At 47.2% G+C, this 15,136-nt stretch overlaps 1 protein-coding gene across 2 annotated transcripts in view; it reads right to left on the bottom strand.

The window, feature by feature from the left end:
* Positions 1-15,136, bottom strand: part of WDFY4 (WDFY family member 4) — a 253,577-nt gene that overhangs the window by 212,699 nt on the left and 25,742 nt on the right. For both annotated transcript variants that reach the window (XM_005307318.4, XM_042856108.2), the window contains exons 3-4: positions 1,790-1,904; positions 1,031-1,134 (exon numbers count right to left, since the gene is read on the bottom strand). In XM_005307318.4, coding sequence (XP_005307375.2) covers positions 1,031-1,134; positions 1,790-1,904 — 219 coding nt within the window. The remainder of the gene's footprint in view (positions 1-1,030; positions 1,135-1,789; positions 1,905-15,136) is intronic.

The raw sequence follows: 15,136 nt of genomic DNA, 5'->3' as shown, positions 1-15,136 counted from the left end.
AGCAGAGGACTGTGATGACTGCATGTTTGCAACCTGCTGAGTCATTGCACATACGTTTTAGAAAAAGCATGATTAAAAGTAAGAGGCAACCTTTCCAAGAGACTTGACTTTTCTGGCACTAACAAATTAATTTCCTCCCTTCTCCAGAAAGTCCTTGTACTAACTAATCAACCGCAGGAATGAGGAAGTAACAGTGTGGCTGCTTCAGCTTACAGGGAAGTGATCAGAAACAAGCTAAGTAGAGGAGGGGTTGGGTAGTGTACAAAGCTTAAAGACATCTTGTGCTATATGAAATATCAAACTTTTAAACTGTATGAAGATCTCACTGCAACTATCACACCGTGCCTCTACCAATAAAACAGTCTAAAGGGCCTCTCTCAGTTACATAGATAATGTTCTTTAACAGCTGTGTGTAAGATTTAATTTCATATATTTGGATGAAAAGACACCTGTCTGGGCTGCATGGACATCAACTGTCTTTTCATAGGAAACAGGCTTTGCAATGGAACCCTGGGCCAGATTTTCTCCCTCCCCTGTTGTTGTGCAGTGCTGCTGCCGACATCCTCCACTCCAGAGGTGGCTGCATTCCAGTGCTGCTGTATGTAGACAGCTTGTAAAGTGCTTTAGGATTCTTCAGGGTAAAAGGGTGCAGACTCCAAGCATGTCTGCAGCAGATCGCTAGTTCCCTGCTCAGGTCTCCCCTAGGTGTATAGCTTGGAATAATAAAGCAGGACTGAAGACGATTCAGGGGAACTGAGCAAAAACAGCTGCCTGGCAGGCAGAGTGGGGCAGAACTCCCCTGTCTTTTCACTGAAGGCCAGTTTGTAACCCACATTGGGCATCTTATCTTTGATTTTATGCTTGGGGAGTATCATTTTGTTATAACCTCTGCACATTAATGCTCAAGGATAAAGCCTTGGAGACAATACTCACTTACTGAAAACTGGGGGTTCTGTTACTGGAGCGACTGCCTCACTCCTCTAGCTCCCGGGCCTTTGCAGGGAGAAGGTGCACTTTTGCTTTCTCTTACCGAGTCAGTCTGTGAGAGGAGGTACACCGATCTCAGAAGCACGCAGCCATCTTCCTCTTCCCCTTTCAGCTGCAGCAACTGCCCCACGGCCAGCCGAGCGTCCTCTATCATCACAACAGTAGACTTCAGTTCCATTAAGGAAGCTCACAACATTGCACTGAGGAACTCTTAGTGCACTGGGTGAAACTAGCAAAGCTCCATTAACTAAGGGCATGACCCAAAGCCCACCGATGTCAGTGGAAGAACTTTACTGGCTTTGGATGGGGCACCAAGTGAGCAGTTAGGCAATGCAATTTAGTTGGTTCGTGGAGTTTACAACCTCCCCTGGCAATGCCGGCATAGTTCATAAGCTCTGCCAACCAAATAGTTCAAGGAATTTACAGTGGACACTGGGAAAGCAACGCAAGGCTCATGATCTTTTGTTTTTATTTTTAAGACAGAACAAACATTTAAGAAATAAAATGCTAAGAGTTATTACAATCGTCGCCAGGTAGATCAGAAAACCGGGAATGCAAATGGTTCAAAGCAAGTTAACTTGGCACAGATGGTGCCAGGGCCACAGCTGGTGTAAATCAGTGACGTTCTATTGAAGTCAATGCCAGTTTAAACCAGCTAAAGATCCAACTTAGTATTTTCTATTGCTGTTTCCCCACCTTTCCTTAAATGCATAGCATAATACATTACAGCTCATGGTTAAATTTGGCTCACAAAACACACAGGATTGAGCACATCCCAGGCCATGTGCCCTCTGGCTATTACCTGCAGGTTTGCCGTTTAGCTTCTTCTTGATTTCTTTGGTCAGAAGTTTGGAAACCTCACTTGCTAAAAATTGAATGTTCGGGAAAGAGACTATCCCAGCAGACTCTTCCCAGGCCTGAAATACAGAAAATGGGAACAACTGTTTAAGTGTTGCTGATGCAGGATGTCTGTGTGGATGGAGAAGCACTTGGACCCAGTGAGGAGAGCTGAAATTGACCAAACCAGGGTTTTTAGCCAATCCCACCAGGATAATTCCTCAAGCAACATTTGCCAGACTGAAACTGCAGGACTCTGAAGTTGGAAACAAGATCCAAGAACATACTTTGAATAATGTAAGGAACTGGTGAGCATGTGCATACACCACTGCTCCCTACTGGATAGAACTGGAATTGCTCAACTATTTCTCATAGGTCCTATACTGCTCACTGCCAACAGTATTTGTAATTTGTGTTGAGTAGCACCCAAAATGCACTAGCCATTTTCCAAACACATAAGACACATTCCCTGCCCTGGGGAGTTTACATTTAGAACTGTTTGAAAAATTTTGAACAAAACATTTGCCTATTGGAAAATGGGATTTCAGTTAAGTCTTCCAAAGGAAGAGCGAGATTTTTAGTGGCATTTTCTGTTGAGAAAATCTAAATAAAACATTTTGTGTCCGTCAAAGTCCTAGGCACTCTGTCAGCTCAGGCACAAAGAAACCACAGAGGGATCCAGGACTACAACTCCCACGAGGCACTGTATGGGCTCATCCACAGAGAGGTCACAGCGGGAGCCAGTACTACAACTCCCATGAGGCACTGCAGCAGGGCAGATTGAGTCAGAGATAATGTTCACCCAAAACAAAATGTTGAGTTTCAGGTTGACAGACTGAAATGTTTTGATTCAGGAACATCAACATTTTGTTTGGATTGAAACCAGCAAAACTCGACATTTCCAGATCAAAAGGTTTTTTGGAAGGTTTCAACATTTCAACCCTGTCCCAATTTGGGATGAAAACAAATGCTGAAATATCAGAATTTCCTGCAGGATGGAAATGCTGTTTTTCAACCAGCTCTGCTTACAGTCTACAAGGAAACAAAACAAAGGGCGGGGAAAGGGACAGGACAACTGTTCTCCTCTGGCTCATTAGGTAATAGGCTGTGCTCTTGGACTAGGAGCTTGAGTTTGAGGTCCCTTATGTCTATGAAGTTCAGAGGTCATAGTAGGCAGAAGAGCAGCAATTGAAATTCCTAGCTGGGTAGGGTTTAGCTACAATAATGTAAAACGAGAGGATCGCACGCTTAATTGCAGCTGAGCCATATGCCCTGCCGGGCCCTCACCCCCAGTGTGAACAGTTCCCTCACTCAAACACTCTGGTCAGAAAATTTTCCTGGAAGTCAGGCTTTTCCGGTTTTTCCAATTCTCACCAAAATCAATAGGATGCCTAGAACTTACCACTCCATGCTGGAACCCATGCAGGATATCATCAAACAATTACAATCTATACTCAGTGGGGACCCCATCCTGAAAGAAATCTTTCCTGAACCCCCTCTTCTGGCCTTCAGACAACCGCTCCAAGCTCCTCATCAGAAGGAAGCTCCCCACACACCAACTGAAAGTGGCACCAGAACCTGCCAGAACAACAGATGCAAAACCTGCAGACTTATCTCTAGTGCTACAATGCTCAACATCCCCACAACATGCCTTTCAAGATCCATAGATCCTACACATGCATATGGTGTATCTCATCCAGTGCACTAAATGCCACAACAAAAACTATGTGGGTGAAACCAGACAATCACTATGTTCTCGAATTAACTCACACAGGGAAGAGACAAAAACAACACATCACCTGTGGGTGAACACTTATCACGAAACGATCACTCTGTATCTGACCTTTCAGACCTCATTCCTAAAGGAAACCTGCACAACACTTTAAAAAGAAAAGCCTAGGAGCTTCAATTCATAACTTTGCTAGACACTAAAAATCCTGGTCTTAATAAAGATGCTGGATTTATGGTTTATTACAATAATGTGTAACCCGCTAATCCCCTTTTTCCCCCTATAATTACAGGGGAACAGTGGTGGGCAAACTTTTCTAGTCATGCTCCCCCTTACCATTCACAGCATTTGTCATGACTCCCCTCCATTACCTGTAATATGAAATTGTGTTTTTTTGCAAGTTGGTGGAAGGAACTAAAAATTTATTTTTATTACTAAATTTATAAGAGTAGGTAAAGGTTATTAGGAAGTAGTAAACACAAAGTGTCACAAACTGCAAATGTATTAAAACAAAATTCAAATTAAAAAAAAAGTAACCACTCATATTAACAAGTTTCAGAGTAACAGCCGTGTTAGTCTGTATCCGCAAAAAGAAGAACAGGAGGACTTGTGGCACCTTAGAGACTAACAAATTTATTAGAGCATAAGCTTTCGTGGACTACAGCCCACTTCTTCGGATGCATATACCTATATGCATCCGAAGAAGTGGGCTGTAGTCCACGAAAGCTTATGCTCTAATAAATTTGTTAGTCTCTAAGGTGCCCACTTCTTCGGATGCATATACCTATATGCATCCGAAGAAGTGGGCTGTAGTCCACGAAAGCTTATGCTCTAATAAATTTGTTAGTCTCTAAGGTGCCACAAGTTCTCCTGTTCTTCTTTTCACTCATATTAACTGTTCCTTCTTCAGTGAAACGGATGGGCCTGCAGTTCTGAGACAATAACATTCATTCTCGGCTTTATCTCAGAAACTGCTACTCTGAGATCATTATCCACCTGCAGTCATGAGCCCTGTTTGGGCTTGATTGCCACCAGCTTGGCAAAGGTACTCTCACATAGGTATGTGGACGTGAATGGCAAGAGCACTTCCATGGCAATTGCGGAGAGTCCTGGATACTCCTTTTTCAGAGAGCCAAAAGCCTCTCAGAGCTTTTCCTTTGAATTCCATCGACTGGGTGAGATCACTTGACAACTCTGACTCCATTTCTTGTTCTGCAAGAGGGAGATGTGTAGCTGCAAAACCTGTGCAAAAAGGGTTTATAATCCAATCCACCTCCTCTGCTGGCAATCCATGAAACTTCTCCGATAACTCGAGGGAGATTTTTCAGGTGTGTGGAAACAACTTCATCAGTCTGTTTGCGGTCAAGTTGAAATTCTGCTGTGAATTCACTGAGGTGATGCAAACTGTCTGCATTTCCTTCTTCATATTTCTCTCTCCACAGAGTGAATTTCTTCAGGAATGCAGAAATCTTGTCACCAAGATGATGTGGTTATTTCCTTGGAGTGAAGAGTTGAGATGATTTAAGTTCTCAGAAATGTCTATGAGATAGCAAAGAATCAAGAACCAGTGCAGGGTTGTGTTCCAACAGGAAGAGATGGAGTTCATCCTTGAGAGACTGACAACACAGCAAAGCACCTTCCCTTGAGACAACCATCTGACTTCCACATGCAGAAGGATGCCCATTTAATTGCACAGAACAGAAAATAGCTGGCTTTTTAAAAGTCTTGCTTTTACAAAATTCACAAGTTGCACTACATCATTCAAAACCTTGTTTGCTTCGGGTTCTAGTTTTTTAACAGCCAGAGCCTCACAGTGTATCATGCAATGCGTGAATTTAACGTAGGGAGCAATGCCGAGTACTTTCCCTATGAAGCCCTTCTTGGGACCCAACATCACAGCTCTGCCATCAGTACACATGCCAATGCAATTAGACCTTGACAGGCCATGTGCTCTGAAGAATTCATTCACAAGACTGAAGATGTCTTCTCCCATAGTTTGCCCGTCAAGTCATTTGCAGAACAGCAAAGCTTCCAGAATTTCCTCCTCATAGCAATACCTAACACACACAATGAACGGAGCCAAATTCACAATATGAATGTTCTCATCAAGTTCTATGGCAAATTTTGTGCTTTGTTTAACTCTAGTTAAAAGTTGCAATTTGATAGCTTCAGAAAGTTAATTGATCCACTGGCTCACTGTATCCTATAACAAAGGAATATTTTTCGAAGTTTCACCATATCTATCTTCATGCATTATTTGACACATCTTTACGCAGCTGGTAATACTATTGCCTCACCAATGGTGTGCGGCTTCATTGACTTAGCAATCAAATATGCTACTTCCAGGGATGCTTTCAGAGCTTTTAATGGCACAGTCACTTGTTTTTTCATCATGTCTCTTTGACCGCTCAATACCTTAGCATGGCTTTTGAAAAAATTAACATCTTTATTTGCGTGTTCAGAATGGTTCATAATTGTGGGGGGAGGATGTAAGCAGGGTCTGAATGAATTCTCCCCTAACAGCTAGCTGGGAGAGAGAGAGAGAGACTTCAGGAACAAACTGTATTTACATGAACACACCTACTCTGCATAGATATCCAGCAGATGTCGCTCAAAGTGATCAAGTTGCTGGCGCTACAAATCACTTTAGTATTGAATGCAGGGGTAGTGAAATGTTATCAATGTTGTTGTCTTTATTGTATGAATAAAGGGGAGCAGAACTGTGCTTAACCTGTCCCAAATGAGGGGGTCACCCTCAACTGAAAGGACCTCGTTAAGCCAGAGGCTCGAATGCCAGAGCCCTGTGAAAGTACAAGGGGTGGGGAGAGGTGTCCCAACCAGGAGATGTGGATTCTCCCTAAGAGTCTTGTATCTGGTTTAACCTGTTCCTCCCCATTGCTCAACAATAGAGCTATATGGGCTTTGTTAGGAGTCTTTTTGTTATTTTAAGTGTTTAAAAGAGCTGACAATCACTTGTGGTAGGACAGTGTCTCTGCCCAGTCTAAGAGCTAAAAATCACTAGGAGCTGGGTGGAATCTCAAGGGACTGACCTGCAGAGGTCACAGCAGAGACGCAGGTGGCAGAAGGTGACCAATGAGTGGAATGGTGCTGGTGAGACAATGAGCGGCACGTTGGCTGGCAGGGCAGCTGGCAGAGAGGAACCACAGCTGGTGGGGCAGCCAGCCAGAGCAAGTGCTTATTGGCAGAGCAAGCAAGGTGCCTTCTTCCCCAGGTGGGAGGTGAACTCACACAGCTGCACCTCTGAACTCTGGGTCCTCACTGACCAAGGACAACCACTGTGAGTGGAGTCTGGTGAGGGAGCCGAGAGGGGCACTGTAAAGGAACTTTTGGTTGTAGAACTCAAGAATATGAGGCAGAAGGCACTGCCCCACGCACTCTGGGGTGGGTGTCCTGCTCACAGTTTTATGTTTATGAATCCTGCTTGTGGCATTTTCCCTAATTAACGTCTGGTGACTTCCGTTCTTTCATTAAAAGTTTATTTTCTACATTCAGACTCTGTGCTTATGAGTGGGGAAGTATTGCCTCTCAGAGACACCCGGGGAGGTGTGTAATTTTCCCAGGTTACTGGGTGGGGGCTTGAGCCTGTTCTGTGTTGTATTGTTGAAGAGGAACCTCTAGCTATTGAACCCAGCCCTGATTGCTGCCGGCTCCACCTGGCAGAAGCGTTACAATCATAACGTATCATCTGTGCTTCGACAGTTTCATGCTGTCATTTGGTAATACCTCAGGACGCAAAACACATAGTTGTCATTGCTCATGATTGACAAGAGTCCATGAGAATCCCAGTTTTATATATTTATCTTGATATTTTCTTAAGTTAAAACTTAAAGGTTCTTTGATATAACTTTTCACAACAGACTTACTAGCGCTAACACTTGTTGAAGGTTCACATACAAGTTCAGCTGCATTACCCTCCATATCAGTGGGTTGTTGGGGTTTTTTTTAACTTCTATTGGAGTAACATTAATATCTCATGAGGAATCAGAAACACTGCAACATTTACTATTACCATCCACAACCAACTTATCCATTTTGTTTGAAAAAGATCAAACTAACCTTTAAGAATACGTACAATAACCGTGCACTCGATACTGACTATCCCTAGAGTCTTTGCTTGGCACTTTTTATGGCACCAAAATCTGTGCATTGCTGTAGAGATGAAAAAACATATAGTGCATGCCCCTGTGTGGAAATATGTTTTAAATCCTTCTCTGTAAAGAACATTGCCCCAGCCAGCAGTCACCACTCTCCAGCCACTCGGTTCTGAAGGCAGTGCCACCACCAGCAGCATCACAGAAATAAGGGTGGCAAGGTGGTGCTAGTAAGTCTGCTGTGAAAAGTGATATTAGCAAAAGTTTCTTTGTGCCCCCTGCAGAGAACCTCTTGCCCCCCCCCCCCTTTGCATACCACTGCCTTAGAATATGTGCTAACTACTTATGCTAAAACTATCTGTTTGATCTTGTACTTAGGTGTAATACCTTTCCCACACCGGAAGAAGAGCCCCTGTGTGGCTCGAAAGCTTGTCTCTCTCACCAACAGAAGTTGGTCCAATAAAAGATATTACTTCACCCACCTTGTCTCTCTAGAACGTTCCCTGGAATCTTGGAATTGATCGGATGCGGTTTTCAAGAGAGTTATCACATTACAGACAGACAGAGAAACGCCATCAAGTTGAGCACAGGGCCTTATTTCACTCGGTTGATAAACTGATTCTTTGGTACAACTTAAATCCAACTAAAGGAAATAGTTCATTTCTGAAGTGTTGAAATAATGACAATAGACACTTACAGCCCAGGGTCTGCAACCACTCCACAAAGCATCACAAGCACCTCTGAGCCACGGTATTGTCTCACAATTACAGATGTGGGGATTGGCGAGGAGAAGACACACCACAGAGAATACATGACCTGCCCAATGCTGGGCAGTGAGTTAGTGGCACAGCTGACAACAAAACCCAGAAGCCTTGATCCCCATTCCTGATCTGGTTGTTAGATAGTGTGGCTTAGTGAAGAGAGCACTGGAGTAGGACTCAGGTTCTATTTCCAGGCCTGCTGGGTCACCGTGGGCAAATCTCTGTGCCTCAATTTTCCTATCTGTACAATGGAGCAAAGGATACCAGGTATTATTATTAAATATTTTTTTCATCAAAATTGTGGAGGGGAAGAAGTGCCATTTTATTAATTTTACCCATTCTAAATGGCTGCTTAATGGCTGGTTTTCCATTGCACTGACCGAGTAGATCATTTACCATTTTTATCCACATAACAGATTTCCTAACTGGGACTTATAAAACTGTTTCTTCTCCAAAGCGTCAAAAACAATCTGGACTAAGGCCTTTGCACCAAACCATGACTCTGGAGCAGACGGTGCTACTTTCATCCACAATGCATAGTACCCCAAATCCGACTTATTATTTAACATTTCTATTGCAATAGTGACCAACAGCCAGGTTGGGGCCACATTGTGCTAGCTGTACAAACATATAGTGCATGCCCCAAAGAACTTACAGTCTAAAAGATAAGACTTAAGGGCTGCATGAGACAAACAAGTGAAGGAGACAAGGTAACAAAAATACCAAGACATTTGCAATTCCTACCCAGTCAGGAGCAGACATCGCAAACTGCAAGCCCCTATGCAATATGAGCAAGAGTATGGCAATCTGTCCGTTTCCTAGGACCCAGTCTTTATCTGCAGTGTAACCCACTGACTGCAAAGCCATTGTTTTCACAGAACAGAAGCTCTCTGAGCACAGAGCTTCAGTATACCTGCAAGTGAAATGTGCAGACGGCAATGCAGGGAGACCATCCAGGCTTCTCCTTCTGCTTTACTGGATGAGAAATTCCTCTGTATCTAAGTTCATTATAAGTTGTATTGACTGTGTACCTTCTTGCTACAAATGAGCAGAGTGTGATTGCATTGTGCCCCTACAAATTCTGTTTTTAACCCAATCAATAATATTTATATACACATTATATATATATATATATATATATGTGTCAAGCCAAATATATATATATGTGTCAAGCCAAATTAAAATAATGTTCTTGTAACTGAGAACCTGTGCTGTAGATATTTGGTCATATACTGCCCCACCACTACCTTGCATAGTGGCGGGGATCATTCAGCAGGGCAAATGGAACTGCAAGAAATCCATAGGGGCACTTACTGAGATGTAATGGTTGTCTCCATGGTGCGTACCCTTGCCACTTCAGGGTGACAACAGGAATAGACCTCCGATCTTCTTGCTCTAAAAGCACAAGCCCCTACCACTTAGAAGAAGACTCACTAGCCGCTAGCAGAATAGGGCCCAAGTCAGAGAGCTGTGCAATTCCAATTGGATCCAGCAATGGTACACCCACAGCTTCATCGTAACACAGTGCTAGTGCAAAAACCTTGCTGGAAGGCCACCTCACTCCCAATGTGCACTCCAAGAGAGGAGTTGGATTCAATGGCTAAACATTGGCCACTCTCCCAACTCTGCATATTCTGTCTCCCCAGACCCAGTGGTGAGCAGGTGTCATGCCCAACTTGCTCCCAGACTTGAAGGTCAAACCGACTCCCTTCCTTTACTGGTAACTCATATAACAAACCTCAGCCTGAGCTCTCTCGCCAACCCTGGCGATTCCTCACATTTCTTTCCTATGGCACCTCCCTGTCTCTGTAGCATTTGCCATGCCCAGCTCTCCTGCCACACCTCCTCCCACGATGCATCTGCCTCAGTGAGTCAACAAAATACACTCGGCAGTTTTACACAGGGTTCTAACTCTACTAACAGGGGAGCTCAACAGAAGAGCCATGGTATCCTATGCGGGATCATAGACCTTGTCACACTTCCATTGGGGAGGACTTAATGTTCCTCTGGAGCATCAGCTCCTGCCCAGTGCTGGAGGGCAGGATAGGAGATCTTGGCTGGATCAAAAGCCAACTGTATAATAAATCAATAACTCCAACGCTCTCAGTAGCATGAAGAGCCACAGGAGAAGCTATAGGGGTCGCGCTGCCCTGCCCTGGCTTGGATGTGAGTCACATGCACAATGTGTTCCCACTAACCCTGTGAGCCCGGATGACTCATGGAGCTCCTGTGCTCCGCCTGTGGAGCACCCGTCCCCTCCTCCTGCCTACAGCCGCGGGAAATAGAACGCAAATACTACTTAAGTGCAAAGGTTCCAAACGTGTAATGGCCATGGAGTGATGCATAGAGGAAGGAAAAGACAAAGAGGGGGAGGAAGGTACTGCAAAGGGCAATCATCTTAATTAGAATGAGGAACTGGGGCTTACAAGTGCCCCCAGCCACCTCCCGTGGCTGAAAGCCTTACGACATACACAAACTGAGCAGGGATTTTGATCCCTAAGTACAGGCCAGGGAGGGAGGGAGGAAGGATTTTACAAGAAAGAAGAAAAAGACCAGATGGTAAAAATCCTGATTCTCTCTGTGATGCAAATCTGCAGAGTTCTAGGTCATCTGGCCCAGAATGCTCACACTGTCCAAAGTTCTGCCGATTCGTCCCAGGGAACTGGGAAAACATTTCACTGAAAACATTGTAATGAACCTATGGTCCCAAGGAGTTCATGGCTCCCTCTCTGGATTGCAGTGTAGCCATTCAAGGTCCTTAAGAATGTAAAGTTCACTATCAGTGGGTAGTAGTGAGTTCTGGGAATTCACTTTCCACCAGAAGTCATACTAGGATGTATGTGGAAAGCAAAGGCACAAGGGGTGTGAATATGGCCAAGGAGACCTTGTTTAAAAATGCGACTGTCTCTGCAGTTCTGAGCATGCATCATGGGGAAGAGAAACCCTTCCTCCTAGATGTGCTAAAAATTATTTTTTTCGTCATAGTGGTAGATCAAAAATAAACATGACTTCCTGCCTTTCTGCATAGCTCTAAATCCTTAGATTTCTAGCTTTGGGTGTACAGTCAAAAGAACTTCTGCAACAGCAAGCTGGATGGCTAACGTCCTCAATCCTTTGAAAGTTTCATTCCAAAAAATATCCCTTCCATAGAAGTAATGCTGAATAGCAAAGAAGATTTTCTGAAGCTCCTATATATAGTCACTACTGGCTAACTCCAGCTTATTTCTTGTTGATTGATTGGGCTGTGAACTGCTGAATAAGGCTGTGTGAAATATTGACAACTTGATACTTTTGGGGGTCCCTTCCAGGCCTACATTGCTCTGATTGCTTGGTGTCTGAAGCTTTCATGTTTCATTGCAACTTTGTGTTTTTCCTCCCTATCAGTCCCAAGAAACTTGCAATGTTTTGCTCCAAAATGGCATCAGTTTGGAGTAACCGTTTTTTCACATGGAAGTGAGTTCATCTTGGGTGAAACCCTCAAGGTTTAAAATTCTGGATTTCAACATTTCCTTGACAAATCCAACTTTGCATGGAAGTGCTGGAAAATGCTCTTTTTCACCACTGCTGAGACACTGCCTAAATCATCCTGGGATGACCAAGACGCATCAGGGAGTTTGACACTTTTGGGGGCCTGCAGGCCCAGAGTGGCCCAGGGGATTAGCGGGAAACAGGGAGCAACCTGCTCCGCTTCCAGGGCTCCAGGCACCAGCCAAGCAAGCTTGTGCTTGGGGCGGCAGATTGTAAGGGGCAGCATTCCGTCCAATCCTAGGGCGGCACGGCTGCCCTATTTTTTTTTTTTTTGGCTTTGCCTCCGGGTCCGGCCACCCTGCACCCTGGGGTTTATTTATTTATTTGCCTTGCATCTGGGTCCAGCCGCCCTGCACCCAGGGTTTTTGGTTGTTGTTTTTTGTTTTGCCTCCGGGTCCGGCTGCCCTGTGCCCTGGGTTTTTTCTTTTTCTTTTTTATGGCTTGGGGCAGCAAAAAAGTCAGAGCCAGCCCTGTCCGCTTCCCTCACCCCAGCCGTGTCGCTCAGGGGAGGGAGCTTGGGGGAAGGGATCCCCCCCTGCACTCACCGGCAGCAGCAGAAGCGGAGCAACCCAGCCCCAGCCAGCTCGATGAGTGCAGCAGGGGAGGGGGGACCTTTCCCCAGCCCCCAAGCAACACGGCTGGGGCAGAGGCAAGGGAAGCGGAATGGGCTGGGGCCGTGTCGCTCTGCTTCCCACCGGCGGTGAATGCAGGGGGGCGTCCTTTCCCCAACCTCCCCGCACTCACCGGCAGCGGGAAGTGGAGCGACGTGGCTGAGAGCTAGCAGAGTGGAGCGGGCTAGGGCCGGGCTGCTCTGCTTCCCGCCGCTGCTGCTGCTGAGTGGGGGGGGAGCAAGGAGGGACCTTTCCCCAATCCCCCCACCCCAGCGACATGGCTGGGGCCCGGGCAAGGGAAGCGGAGCAGGCTGGGGCCGCGTTGCTCTGCTTCCCGCCTCCAGTGAGTGTGTGGGGGGGAAACCTTTTCCTAATCCCCCTCCCTTCCCCCCAGCAACACGGCTGGGGTAGGGGTAGGGGCAGGGGCAGGGGCAAGGGAAGCGGAACTGGCTGGGGCCGCATCGCTCTGCTTCCCGCCGCCGGTGAGTGGGGGGTGGGGAAGAACCTTTCCCCAACCTCCCCGCACACCACACTCGCCGGCAGCGGGAAGCGGAGCGCCACGGCTGGGAGCTGGGGGAGTGGAGCAGGCTGGGGCCACATTGCTCCACTTCCCACACTGCTGCTGGTGAGTGCCCCGGCCCCAGCCCCAGCCCTAGCCCCCTTCCCGGGCTCCGCTGCGCCCAGCGGCTTCACCCTCTTCCCAGCCACCACGCTCGTGATCCTGCCCCGCCCCTGCCCGCGGCTCCCGAACCCTGCCCTGCCCTGCTCCCTGCACGGCTGCTGACCTCGCCCCGCTCTCGCCGCCAGCTGCTAGGATTTAAAATCCAAGCCGCCCACCGCTAGGCACCATGGGAATGCCTCCTCCCACCCAGTTTAATGGGACAGGCATGCCCTCTGCGCCGCGAGCTAACAGCTGGGAGCAAAGAGGTGCTTCCAAGGTCTCATCCCGCAACGTCGTCCCCGCGCGAGTGTAAAAATTAAAAAGGCGCCACTTTTGGGGAATGTGCTCAGTGGGGGAGCAGCCGCTTCCCCTGCTTCCCCCCAGATATGCTACTGCTAAGGAGTGGGCGGCCCCTAATCCAGTCAGAGCGCAATGGGGGAACCCGGAGAGAAGCGCTGCTAGCGAAGGGAGAACAGAAACTCAGGGCGAGCTTGCGCCCTCTGCAGGGGTTGTGTGTCACTGCTGCACTGTTCCAGGCAACGCATGGGGAGGGGAGTGGCATGGCACAGCCTTTAATGCAGGGGTGGCCAACCTGTGGCTCCGGAGCCACATGCGGCGCTTCAAAAGTTAATATGCTTTTCCTTGTATAGGCACCGACTCCAGGGCTGGAGCTACAGGCGCCAGCTTTCCAATGTCCCTGGGGCTGCTCACTGCTCAACCCCTGGCTCTGCCACAGGCCCTGCCCCCACTCCACCCCTTCCTGCCCCCTCCCCTGAGCCTGCCGTGCCCTCGCTCCTTCCCCTTCCCCCCAGAGCCTCCTGCATGCCACAAAACAGCTGATCGGGAGGTGCGGGGAGGGAGGGGGATGCGCTGATTGGTGGGGCTGCTGGTGGGTGGGAGGTGCTGAGAGTGGGGTGGGGGAGCTGATGGGGGGCTGCTGACATATTACTGTGCCTCTTTGGCAATGTACATTGGTAAATTCTGGCTCCTTCTCAGGCTCACGTTGGCCATCCCTGCTCTAATGTGTTTAAAAAGCATATGGGCCCTGCCGACAGAAACCAGCCAAGCTGATAAGCGCCTGAGTCAAAGCAGAGTGTCTTTTAAAGGTCAAGGCTGAAATGCTGGTCCCCTGGAAGTCAGTCAGAATTTTGCCATTGACTCAGAGGGGTAAGGGTTTCCCCCCACACATACCAAGTCTGTTGTAGGCAGGAGGAGGGCAGGTTCCTGAACTTGGGACAGTCACACTTGTATGCGAACAAATCCCCAGGGGAAGGAGAAAGTGGCAGCTGAGTGAGGCTTTCGCTTTTCACCTGATAGAACATTAACCAGGCCTTTGTGCTACACGAACACAGTGTGGGAAGCCTCAGGTTTAAAACACTCAGGCTCACCAGCAGCACACCTTCACGTCCCGACAGATCCGGACGGGCCGTTGGCTGGTTAAGCAGTAAAAAAAGGAGTGATGGATGAACACAAAGCGTTTGCTCATTCATTCATTGGGGCAGATCATTCACTGCTCCTGAGAGTTCAGACAGCTGCCGTTTTACTGGTGAAATACCGGCCAAACCCAAAAGAGTCATGGATTTTATCACAAGTGACTTATCTGAAAACATGGACTGGAAAGGATATTATTTATCAGCTGTCATGGACCATGTTGTACCTGACAGGCACAGGCCTGAGTTAGAAGATGGCCAGAACTGGAGATGGGGGAGCTTAGGTGTGGATTTCACAGTCCTTCCTGGAGCACAGAATCAGAGCAATGCAGAGCTGGAAGGGACCCAAAAAGTCATCGAGTCCAGGCCCCTTCACAGAGGCAGGGCCAAATAAACCTGGACCATCCCTTACAAGTGTTTGTCCAGCCTGTTCTTAACAACCTCCAGTGATGGAGCAAAGAGTCCTGTGGCACCTTATAG

Source organism: Chrysemys picta, chromosome 7, assembly GCF_011386835.1.
Source record: "Chrysemys picta bellii isolate R12L10 chromosome 7, ASM1138683v2, whole genome shotgun sequence".
In the NCBI taxonomy this organism is placed as follows: Eukaryota; Metazoa; Chordata; order Testudines; family Emydidae; genus Chrysemys; species Chrysemys picta.
Note: the sequence above shows the minus strand (reverse complement) of the source record. Positions and strands in the feature narration are given on the sequence as shown.